At 44.4% G+C, this 13,282-nt stretch overlaps 1 protein-coding gene across 1 annotated transcript in view; it reads right to left on the bottom strand.

Annotated features, from left to right (window-relative positions):
- SCNN1B (sodium channel epithelial 1 subunit beta) overlaps positions 1 to 13,282 on the bottom strand; it is a 53,091-nt gene that overhangs the window by 24,648 nt on the left and 15,161 nt on the right. Inside the window, exons 2-4 of the mRNA XM_075831431.1 lie at positions 10,667 to 10,986; positions 9,781 to 10,081; positions 4,751 to 4,941 (exon numbers count right to left, since the gene is read on the bottom strand). Coding sequence (XP_075687546.1) covers positions 4,751 to 4,941; positions 9,781 to 10,081; positions 10,667 to 10,986 — 812 coding nt within the window. The remainder of the gene's footprint in view (positions 1 to 4,750; positions 4,942 to 9,780; positions 10,082 to 10,666; positions 10,987 to 13,282) is intronic.

The raw sequence follows: 13,282 nt of genomic DNA, 5'->3' as shown, positions 1-13,282 counted from the left end.
TGTCCCGTACTGAAAACATGTTTTCAGTATGTGACAGTTTTCCCGCAGCGAGGCAGGGACACCTAGCGTCATAGATAACGATGACGATAAGAGCCCAACTCCCTGCAGTGTTCTGAGTCTGGGAAATGCGGCCGACATACGGACCATATATAACGGACTAAATATGCTCGTGTGAATCCGGCCTTAAGGGAATGTGTCATCTGTTCGACCGCAGTGAATAGGACATTGAACGGAGCGGTGGTCAAACATGCACCCACCGCTCCATTCAATGTCTATGAGACTTACGCAAAACAGCTGAGCGCTGTTCTCTGCTATTTCCGTCATTCTCATAGACTTTGAATGTGTAACGCTGGCGGCCTGGTCCTTCTGCCTTGTGTCCAGTTATCCACTACCAGCCTATATCCATTTATCGGCAACAGCCTGTATCCAGCTATCCGCTACCAGCCTGTAGCCAGCTATCCGCTACCAGCCTATATCCAGCTATCCGCTACTAGCCTGTATCTAACAATCCACGACCAGCCTGTATCCAGCTATCCGCTACCAGCCTGTATCCAGCTATACACTACCAGCCTGTATCCAGCTATCCCCTACCGGCCTGTATCCAGCTATCCTCTACCAGCCTGTATCCAGCTATCATATACCAGCCTGTATCCAGCTATCATATACCAGCCTGTATCCAGCTATCCGCTACCCCCCTGTATCCAGCTATCTGCTACCAGCCTGTATCCAGCTATCCACTACCAGCCTGTATCCAGCTATCCCCTACCCGCCTGTATCCAGCTATCTGCTCCCAGCCTGTATCCAGCTATCCACTACCAGCCTGTATCCAGCTATCCCCTACCCGCCTGTATCCAGCTATCCGCTACCCCCCTGTATCCAGCTATCTGCTACCAGCCTGTATCCAGCTATCCACTACCAGCCTGTATCCAGCTATCCCCTACCCGCCTGTATCCAGCTATCTGCTACCAGCCTGTATCCAGCTATCTACTACCAGCCTGTATCCAGCTATCCTCTACCTGCCTGTATCCAGCTATCCCCTACCGGCCTGTATCCAGCTATCCTCTACCAGCCTGTATCCAGCTATCATATACCAGCCTGTATCCAGCTATCATATACCAGCCTGTATCCAGCTATCCGCTACCAGCCTGTATCCAGCTATCCACTACCAGCCTGTATCCAGCTATCCGCTACCCGCCTGTATCCAGCTTTCTGCTACCAGCCTGTATCCAGCTATCCGCTACCAGCCTGTATCCAGCTATCCACTACCAGCCTGTATCCAGATATCCACTACTGTATCCAGATATCCACTACCAGCCTGTATCCAGCTATCCGCTACCAGCCTGTATCGAGCTATCCCATACCAGCCTGTATCCAGCTATCCGCTACCAGCCTGTATCCAGCTATCCCATACCAGCCTGTATCGAGCTATCCGCTACCAGCCTGTATCCAGCTATCCCATACCAGCCTGTATCCAGTTATCCGCTACCAGCCTGTATCCAGCTATCCGCTACCAGCCTGTATCCAGCTATCCGCTACCAGCCTGTATCCAGCTATCCGCTACTAGCCTGTCTCCAGCTATCCACTACCAGCCTGTATCCAGCTATCTGCTACCAGCCTGTATCCAGCTAGCCACTACCCCCCTGTATCCAGCTATCTGCTACCAGCCTGTATCCAGCTAGCCACTACCAGCCTGTATCCAGCTATCCACTACCAGCCTGTATCCAGCTATCCACTACCAGCCTGTATCCGGCTATCCGCTACCAGCCTGTATCCAGCTATCCCATACCAGCCTGTATCCAGCTATCCCATACCAGCCTGTATCCAGCTATCCGCTACCAGCCTGTATCCAGCTATCCCATACCAGCCTGTATCCAGCTATCCGCTACCAGCATGTATCCAGCTATCCGCTACTAGACTGTCTCCAGCTATCCACTACCAGCCTGTATCCAGCTATCCGCTACCCGCCTGTATCCAGCTATCTGCTACCAGCCTGTATCCAGCTATCCGCTACCAGCCTACACAGCTACCTGCTGCCAGTCTGCATCCTGATACCAGTTCATATCCTGTTACCCCCATTAGTCAGCATCCCGCTGTCTACTGCCAGTCTGTATCCAACTATCTGAGACGAGCCTGAGCCTTTCTACCTATTATGAACTGTGTCTTCTGAAAGGTATCATCTGAAAGTGCCTGTACCCTCAGTGTACTGCACCATTGTATTCTGGTCTGCTGGGCCAGCCACTACTCACACCAGGACAAAACCTAAAGAGGTAACGACCTGGTAGTCTTCCCACAGAGAAGTCCAGATCCTGTATGGGGGTTAAAGGGTGAAGACCAGGGAGGCTACTTAGATAACGCCCTTAGATGTGGCCCTTAGTCAAACCGGTGGAGTAGCACAGTGGGTCCACAACCCGCTGGTCATAACAGAATGGAGCGGAACGCACACGTTCAACCACCGCTCCATTCAATGTCCTCTTTACTGCGGTTGAGCAAAGTTGTTTCTATTTTTACTTTCATATTACATTTTGTCTGCACCAAACAAAGAATTCACTTGAAAACTTAAGGGAATCATACATGTTTTTGCAAAAACAATTCATGTCATTTTACTACATACACTTATGCCTAATTTTTTACACTGAAATCACATCTATTTAATTCTAATATTCATATTACATTGGGTTCAGGTTGAGATAGATTTGGGATAGATCTTTAAAACAAAAAATGGATTCCATATCCCAATTTCGAAATTTAGTATAGTTCAATTATAACAATAAATTATAAAATCTTGATTTCCAGCCTGTATTACACTCCAGAGCTGCATTCACAATTCTGCTGGTTGTTATTGGAAACGTTCAACAAGCTTATTGACAGACACACCCCTAAAAGCTTAGTTAAGCTCTAGTAATGAAGGGGGACAGTTGGTTTCCTTAGATCAGATAACTTTTTTTTAATGTCTGGAGTAATGACTACCAGTTTCCCAGAATTCAAGCTCTGTGCAGACATTGAGCCAGCAAGGGGTGCTGCAAGATTTTAGAACTGAAGCCTGCAGAATTATGAATGCAGCTCTGGAGTATAATATAGGATAAAACTCAGGATCAATACAAGGTGCAAAGTTACCTAACATAATACAGTGAAGGAAATAAGTATTTGATCCCTTGCTGATTTTGTAAGTTTGCTCACTGTCAAATACATGAACAGTCTAGAATTTTTAGGCTAGGTTAATTTTACCAGTGAGAGTTAGATTATATAAAAAAACAACAGAAAATCACATTGTCAAAATTATATATATTTATTTGCATTGTGCACAGAGAAATAAGTATTTGATCCCTTTGGCAAACAAGACTTAATACTTGGTGGCAAAACCCTTGTTGGCAAGCACAGCAGTCAGACGTTTTTTTGTAGTTGATGATGAGGTTTGCACACATGTTAGATGGAATTTTGGCCCACTCCTCTTTGCAGATCATCTGTAAATCATTAAGATTTCGAGGCTGTCGCTTGGCAACTCGGATCTTCAGCTCCCTCCATAAGTTTTCGATGGGATTAAGGTCTGGAGACTGGCTAGGCCACTCCATGACTTTAATGTGCTTCTTTTTGAGCCACTCCTTTGTTGCCTTGGCTGTATGTTTCGGGTCATTGTCGTGCTGGAAGACCCAGCCACGAGCCATTTTTAATGTCCTGGTGGAGGGAAGGAGGTTGTGACTCAGGATTTGACGGTACATGGCTCCATCCATTCTCCCATTGATGCGGTGAAGTAGTCCTGTGCCCTTAGCAGAGAAACACCCCCAAAACATAATGTTTCCACCTCCATGCTTGACAGTGGGGACGGTGTTCTTTGGGACATAGGCAGCATTTCTCTTCCTCCAAACACGGCGAGTTGAGTTAATGCCAAAGAGCTCAATTTTAGTCTCATCTGACCACAGCACCTTCTCCCAATCACTCTCAGAATCATCCAGATGTTCATTTGCAAACATTTACGGCGTGATGTGTTACCAATGGTTTTCTTGGTGACTGTGGTCCCAGCTGCCTTGAGATCGTTAACAAGTTCCCCCCGTGTAGTTTTCGGCTGAGCTCTCATCTTCCTCGGGATCAAGGATACCCCATGAGGTCAGATTTTGCATGGAGCCCCAGATCGATGTCGATTGACAGTCATTTTGTATGTCTTCCATTTTCTTACTATTGCACCAACAGTTGTCTCCTTCTCACCCAGCGTCTTACTTATGGTTTTGTAGCCCATTCCAGCCTTGTGCAGGTCTATGATCTTGTCCCTGACATCCTTAGAAAGCTCTTTGGTCTTGCCCATGTTGTAGAGGTTAGAGTCAGACTGATTAATTGAGTCTGTGGACAGGAGTCTTTTATACAGGTGACCATGTAAGAGCTGTCTTTAATGCAGGCACCAAGTTGATTTGGAGCGTGTAACTGGTCTGGAGGGGGCTGAACTCTTAATGGTTGGTAGGGGATCAAATACTTATTTCTCTGTGCACAAGGCAAATAAATATATAGAATTTTGACTATGTGATTTTCAGTTTTTTTTAAATATAATCTATCTCTCACTGGTAAAATTAACCTAGCCTAAAAATTCTAGACTGTTCATGTCGTTGACAGTGGGCAAACTTACAAAATCAGCAAGGGATCAAATACTTATTTCCTTCACTGTATGTAGATGTTGTAAGCTGCTGTAAGATTTGTAGGTCTGTTAAGTTAAATCTGAAAAGCAACACAAGTAGATACATGAGCGCACATACTATCCGTGTACCTGTAACTGCAGGCTTCAGCTCCGAACATGCAGGTGAGGATCATCTCTTCTGCCTTGTAGCCCATTTCAATCTTGTCTTGCTTTGATATCTTCGAGAATATGCTGGAAAACTGCAGAAGATACCATTCCTGTATGGCTTGAATGCCACTGGTAAAGTTCCTGTATTCGCATTGTGTTCTATTCTTGGTGCACTGTTAAACAAGTCAAGATATTACATGGTGTAGGAAAGGTTCTCATTCTCCTTGCAGATATCCAGCTAGTACGGAGTCTTTACAGCAATGCACCCTGCGAAAAGAATGCCAAATGGCTTTCCTCCGGAAGGAAGATTTTTTTTTAATTTGTCCTATAGGTGGCTCCCCTCTAAATCACTGTCCGACCCCTTAAGAGCCTTTAACCAAGTGAGTTATATATGAGGTAGATAGATCGAGAGAGAGAGAGAGAGAGAGAGAGAGAGAGAGAGAGAGATAGATAGATAGATAGATAGATAGATAGATAGCTATTAGATATAGTTAGATAGACAGACAGATAGATAGATATGAATAGATAGCTATTAGACATAGATAGATAGATAGATAGATAGATAGATAGATAGATAGATAGATAGATAGATAGATAGATAGATAGATAGATAGATAGATATGAGATAGATAGATAGATAGATAGATAGATAGATAGATAGATAGATAGATAGATAGATAGATAGATAGATATGAGATAGATAGATAGATAGATTATTATATGAGATAGATAGATAGATAGATAGATAGATAGATAGATAGATAGATAGATAGATAGATAGATAATGAGATGGATGGATAGGTAGAAAAAGTTATATATGAATAATTTGGTTAATTCATGTGAACAAGGCTGAGCTGCAATACCAGACACAGCCCCTGGACCAGAGTGGCGCTATTTCTAGAACAAAATGTCTACAAAATCACTAGAAAAAGTGATGTAGATCAGTGCTGGTGAAATTCACTATAACAGTGGTTTTAAGCCTGTGGCTCTCCATCTGTTGTAAAACTACAACTCCCAGCCATCATAGAATGCTGGAAGTTGTAGTTTCCCAACAGAACGCGAGCCATGGGTTGGAGACCACTGCATTATAATTGAACTTTTTCGTTCAACATTACGATAATGTGTTGGGAATGGAGAGGGGATTGACCACCTAAAGACCACATCCCCCCCGCCCCCCTCTGGGCTGTTAGTGGTAATCATCTGGATACTGGTGGAGCTTTCCTTAAAATGGTACAAAATCTGAAAGCAATGAAAAGCTTTAGAAAAGTCCGATAAAAACACGGGTCACATGGCCAACAATCTTCAGTAGAGATCTCCATGGGGAAACTAGTCCGCAGTAAAAAAGGCTTCTTTACAAATATCCTAAAAAATCATATTGACCTGGGCAGGGGAGGGAGGCAGTGACCCTGTATAAGAGTCATTGGCACAGAATATCTGGATAGAACCTGCCAGCGATTGATTCAGAATGAAAGCTTTGTATCTTGATGCTCTATGTTCCAATGATTTGTTTACCGGTTTCTTTTAAAGTGCGCACACAGGATTTTACAAGAATTAGGCTTCCCGGATAAGTGGCAGATGCTCGAGTCATGTGTAGCCTGACTGTGGTCTATGGGGAGCATGAGAAAGAGCAACGGGGACACTTTTATGCTGTGAGAACCAGGCAGTGGCGTAGCTATAGAGGTCGCAACGGTCACGACTGGCACCCTAAGCCGGGGTTGCCCACAGCGCCCCGTTGCCACACAGTGCTGGCTGCGCTGGTCCCGCTTCTAACTGTATCTGCGTTCTCAGGACACAGATACAGTTCAATTCAATGCTGGAGCCCCGCTCCAGCATTCACTGTGCCGCGAGCGGGTCGGCGCAGGTAAGCGCGATGGAGTGACGTCATCACGCCTGTCTGCACCGAGTCATTCACAGCACAGTGGAGAGGAGGAGAAGGATCCTCCACCCGTCATGGGAACGGGGATAGGTAAGTAATTATGTTATTATTTTACTATTAGGCACATATGGGGGCATTATACTGTGTATGGGAGGGGGGCTGATATGGCAGCTGCTGAGGGAGCATTATACTGTATGGGGCAGCTATGTGGGGCATTATACTGTATGGGGCAGCTATGTGGGGAATTATACTTTATGGGGCAGCTATGTGGGGCATTATACTGTATGGGGCAGCTATGTGGGGCATTATACTGTATGGGGCAGCTATGTGGGGCATTATGCTGTATGGGGCAGCTATAGGGGCATTATACTGCGTGGTGGCATTAAACTGTGGGGGCAGCTATGGGTGGCAATATACTATGGAGCAGCTATGGGGGCATTATACTGTGGGGGCAGCTATGGGGGGCATTATACTGTGGGGGCAGCTATGGGTGGCAATATACTATGGGGCAGCTATGGGTGCATTATACTGTGTGGTGGCAGCTACGGTGGCCATTATACTGTGTGGGGGCAGCTATGGGGGGCATTATGCTGTATGGGGTGCATTATACTGCGTGGGGCAGCTATGGGGGGCATTATACTGTGTGGGGGCAGCTATAGGAGGCATTATACTGCGGGGGCATCCATAGGGGCTGTCGGGCAAGGTAGCTGGGCATAGGTGTGGGAGAGGTATGGGGGCCCGAGCTGAATGCTTGCGTCAGGGCCCATGAGCCTTTAGCTACGCCCCTGTAACCAGTGATATTGGTAAATCTACCCCTGACCTCTTATATGTATCTATTACAGTTGTCATCACTTGCTTCTCTCCACTTAATTATTAAAATTAGACTCTGTTCACATCACGCCTGAGCCGTGAGACGTTTACGTCAGGATTATCGCCCGACATATGACTCTGACGGAAGGCTCTGACATATGCCACTGTATAGGCATACAGTGGCATACGCTGCCCATGGGCTTCCATCTTAAAAAAAAATGTATGCCACATGGTATATTTCTTTTGCGGTACTCCTTTACATAGAAAAGCATAGTCAATTACACTTTTCTAAACAGCAAAAAAAGGTATCTTGACGGATACCCTTGACGTATGCGCCAGAAACTTTTTCCGGTGTATACACCAAATGTAGGGCTCAAATGCAGTGTGAACAGAGCCTTATATAGTTTGATAGATCTAAAATAGATAGATAATTGATTGAGAGACGGATAGATATGAGATAGATAGATAGATAGATAGATAGATAGATAGATAGATAGATAGCCGAGCTGTATGCAATTCCTGAAGGCTTCAGAGCAGAATTGTGAATGCAGCTCTGCAGCCTAATACGGGCTGTAACTCAGGACCTGTGCAAGATAAATACTGAATATATCTACTGTATACATAAAATGTAACATACAAATCCAGCTACTGTGTAATATTTTTTGACAGGTTTTTAAAAGGCAAAACTTAAAGGGGTCGTCCCACCCGGACATGTTTAATACGCACCTGTATTATAATCTGCTATCAACACGCACACAAAACGTTCTGCGGGGTGAGGTGGGGGAGACAGCACACCCCAGACTCTTCTATCCCAGAATGGGGTTTGTAGGGGTGTGAATTAGCGAACCAACACTAATAGGGGATCCCATTTTAATGATTGCATTTATGTGCCCCCCTCCCTCCAAACAGTCAAGTCTAGTCAAGCAGATTCAGTATTTACTTAGACCGGACACCAGCGCAGGTTTACAAGCGCAATTATATCAGAAACTTTTTATCATCTCACATCATGTTCCAGGGAGGTAAACCCATTTACCAATTTATGGTGGCACACAGTACACAAGCTGAGGTCACCCCTGTTCTTCCGCTCACGTTTACAACATTGTGGCTGCTACATCTTGTTGACTATTATAACCGGTTTATATAAGTGCCCAACAATTTTACAATGTTGTTTCCAAGGGTTGGAAAGTCTGAAGGACTTTTGTGGTATCGGAAAAAATTCACCATGGATTGACGGCAAAATCTGCTTGTGACATGCAAAGTTTGCTGCGGATTTGCAATGGATTTCACCCCAGGCATTGCAAAGGGTAAAATCTGTGGTGAAATTTAGTAAAACATTTCAACACAAAAATGAACATGGAGCTGATCTCAGTATACCTGCCATCAGTGTTCCTGCTAAGCTGTGCGTTTTGGTAAGGAAAAGGTTAAAACAACATTCTAAAGAGATCAATGAGCCCAACCTGTACCCGTCTAAAGCATTTGGATAATTTCCAGAGTACAAAGCTTCGATCCCGTTCACAGATTTGGGATATAATAAGGATTTCGGCGTGGACATCCACTAACATTGGGCACCCAATGCATTTGAATGGTGTGCAGATCGGTGCAGATGCGCGTCGTAGTAAAAAAAATAAGCATGGCGGATTAGACCGATGCGGATTAGCCCCGATTGATCTGGGCTAATCCTCTTGCACATCCGCGGCGCATCACACTACACATTTGAGGCAGGAATACAAGGGTCAGCCTCGCATTGCTCCCACAGTTCCTCTAGTAAATACATGTCCGATTTGCATGGTCAATAGAGTTGAAGCAAACTTGAAATCACAGCACATCATTTCCAAATGCCCTTTTTAAACTTTTGCTATACCCTCTAGGGGCTTAGATGTCACATGACTGTTTCCCCCTGCCAACTGATGCCGGATTAGAGAGTGCTAATTAGCATACAGCTGACACATTGTATGAAAAAAACGGTCATGGCAATAACCAACTGCTACAATGTTGAAACCATACTGTAACTGAGAGTAAAGGTGGCACAATTCACTAAGGCCCCATGCACACGGCCGTGCCCATAATCATGGCACGCGATTGCAGGCACCGCCTGCCGCCGACGGCCGCCCGCATTTTCGGTCCATGCTACCATACAAAGTATGGGAGCAGGGCCCGTAAAACACAAAAAACGGACATGCTCCATCATTCCTGGCACAGTTCTACGGCACAGACACCCATCCATAGCGATACGGAAAGGTGTCCGCGGTCAATAGAACTGAATGGTGCCGTAATTACGCCCGGATTTTTTTACTGGACTTTTCCTTTAATAATATTAAAAACATACCAGTTGAATAGCTACTTTATATCTCTCCGCATAGGATGTTTGGTTGCCTTTGGTTGCATTAACCAGAGAATAATCTGTGATGCTATCAAAAATGTTATAAACGATTGGATTGTCCGGGTCATTTTCATCAATGACAACCAGTGGCATGTGATTCCACAAACTGGGATCCTGGGTCACATTTTGGCTTATATTTGCTGGAGTCGACACGCTAAAGTCCCCTTGGCTAGAGAACTGGATCCGATCCAAAGCTGTGGCAACCAGCTCATCCAAATCATGCAGGAGAGGTTTAACACGTGAATATCTGAAATCAAAAGAGATGACCGAACGTTACATCAAGGGAGATAATTCTGATGAACCGGTTAGGCCTCATGCGCACGACCGTAGCTGTGTGCACGGTCCGTGATTACGGAACAGGCGGGCCGCGGTGTGTCATCTGTGGGCCGTCCCCAATCACGGACCGTGCACACACAAGATGTGCATTGACTTGAAGGAGCCCGGAACACAATTGTTGTCCGTAAAATGACATGTCCTATTTTTTGCGGTCTGGGCTCCGGGCAATGCACGGACTGTGCATTGGCCCATAGGACAGAATGTGTTAAATATTATCCGCAATTGCGAATAGTATGCGGCCACAAATGCACGGTCGTGTGCATGAAGCCTTAGGCCTCATGCACACGAACGGGATTTTGCGCCACAATTCATCTGCAAAAATGCGGATGAATTGCGGACCCATTCATTTCTATGGGCCCATGCACACAACCATGGTTTCCACGGTCCGTGCATTGGCCGGGAGCCCGGACTGCAAAAAAATAGGACTGGCCGCGGATGAGGCCTTACTATTACAGATCCAGTAGATGAGACCAAATTTATGACTCTCTATACTCACTTAAAAGGATTGGAATTGCAGACAGTCACAGCAGGAAATACCATGGTGTTGAAGCCTATGGAGAGAGACACACTAACCCCATAGGAGAGATACGTTTGTATGACAAGGCCCCACTGCCATAAGACAAGGGAAACAAAAAATAGAGTCAAGATGAACCACATGACCCTCTTTTTGGGTCCCTCAGCGACACATCGCTTTGGACCGTGAGTATTGGTGTTATTGCAGAACCAGACTAGTAGCTCTTTATAGGTGTAACCGGGACCCTTTTGCATCCTGTGTAGGGCCTTCGTGAAATACCGCTTAACTTTCTTCATCTTGGTCTGCAAGAAGTCAAAACATTGAAATTGTCAATACACTTTCTTGAAAAGTTATTCTCGCAAGAAGGACGTATTGCGGATGATAGGTGCAAAAACATTTCGTAATGTTCCTTATAACCGCTTGGTGTAGAAGTTGAGGCTGCATCGTCAATTTTCCTGACATGTCTGGTTTAGTAAATATTTGTATTGCCCACAAAATAAAAATTCTGAAACATATTTTCTTATAACTCTGTGTTGTACGGTTCCTCAGTTATTCCTCTTACAAATTTATGAATAAATAAATAACTGGGTGTTACCAGTTGGAGGTTACATAGTCTCACACTGTCCAATCGGTGCTCACAGTCTCAGACACAGCCTCTTGAACCAGGCGAATGGTCATACATTTCTAGGAGGAAGAACAGAGGAACGGCACAATGGAGAGTTGAAAAGATGCTCCAGAATTGTGATTTTATAAGGAATACAAGAATTCACTAAAACAGCCAAAAACAAAAAGACAATGGATAATGATGATTGAGGACAATACTATGAAGAATTCCAAAAATTCAGCTTTTCTGTGATATTAGATATTCGAAGAAAAATGTCAACAAGGTCACATTACACATCAAATACAATTTTAAATAAGTATAAGCTTATGCAACAATGTGGTGGTAATACGATTGCCACTCATACCTCAAAACGTATTGAGGCCGATAGAGATGGAGGAGAACAAACTAGTAAGCTAAGTAGGAATACTCAATGCCAAGTTGCAGTTCCTAAGCAAATGGAATCTTACAGTGTCTATACAGCTACCAAACTGTGTATAGTGGCCCTTTAAGAGAATCTGTGCTATTAAATTCTAGTTAATCACGCGGGTGATGCCAGTGCTAATCCAGAGATGTAACCCTTGGATATTTTCGCTCTAGATATTTTAAACTTTTACCTCCAAGTGATTGGTCAAAGGTCAATAGTAAGATCTTTTTTAATTGTTAGAAAGCCCCTAGATCATCCCCATAGAAGCACGCTGGACTGGGATGAAGTTGTCCCTGACTATAATATGGACCTTGATACGACAGAATTTCAGGTTCTTTGTTACTCCTGTGATGTGACCGGGAGTTTATTCTATCTTGAATTGATAGTAATTAATAATCAATCTGAAGAATTTTGGATCATGCATTTAGAAGACTTGTAACAGGGTCAAGGCCTGAAGAGCACTGTGAGCAATCGGGGTTACTGTTTGAGGTAAAAATACATTAACCACCCATTTAGATGATACTGTCACGAATCAACGTCAGGACAGGGAATACGATTTTACGTTTTCACATTAAAATGCCCACCATGAGGTCAGGACAGGTAGAGTTACATCAGTATGGGTATACGGGTCAGGGCAGGCAGCGATCACAAAATAAAGTCAATAAACCATCGACAGAAACTATTTGTTATGGATTTCCCCATTTTAAAGAGGCCACACAAGGGTGAACATGGAGCAGAGGTGGCTTTAAGGATTGAGAGATGGGGTCAATCGCAGGTAGAACTTCCCCTCTACACGGACCCCAATGAAGCTGTATAACCAGCATCTATAATACATATGTGCCAGAAGACATAAAGAAAATAGAAATCATCATATAGAAATAGATAATACTACGATAGGCCATTAATATTTGATTGGAGGGTGTCCAACTTCCGGCCCCCTCACTGATCAGTGAAGAGGCTGCTGAGCGTCCCCTTCATTGTTTACTCCGATACAGAGCCGAATGGTTGTGGCTGTGCCTGGTACTGCAGCTCAGTCCCTTCACTGACAGGGGGCTCATGGAGTCATACCCCCACCAATCAAATATTGATGGCCTATGCAAAAAAACATAATAAGGGTTAATGCCATATGGGGGCACACCTACGGCTCCATACTCCCTGTGCCACCATAAGGTGGCTAAGCAGAGGTATTCTTTCCTAAAACCAATGCAGAATGACTCCATAGACTTTTATGGGTGCTGTATTACGGCTTCGTACAACTCGGAGCTTGTACGGTTAATATAGCCGTGTGCATGAGCCCTTATTTTTTAAGTTAAAAACAATTTAAGCAACTCAAAACCATACCACCCATATAACAATGACTAAGGTTTCAGCGTGTGCCCTCATCTTTAAACTTTCACTTCGTATACTACCCAGACCTGTCGAACAGGAAACCAGACATTTTTTAATTGCTTCACCATTTCACAACTTCTCTGGCTATGCCTTAATTACATTATTTCGTCAACTGCCAGCACATACATTCATAATCAGGCTCAGCCAATAAAGAACTGGTCAATTTAAGACAAAAAAAATT

Source organism: Rhinoderma darwinii, chromosome 6, assembly GCF_050947455.1.
Source record: "Rhinoderma darwinii isolate aRhiDar2 chromosome 6, aRhiDar2.hap1, whole genome shotgun sequence".
NCBI lineage: Eukaryota > Metazoa > Chordata > Amphibia > Anura > Rhinodermatidae > Rhinoderma > Rhinoderma darwinii.
Note: the sequence above shows the minus strand (reverse complement) of the source record. Positions and strands in the feature narration are given on the sequence as shown.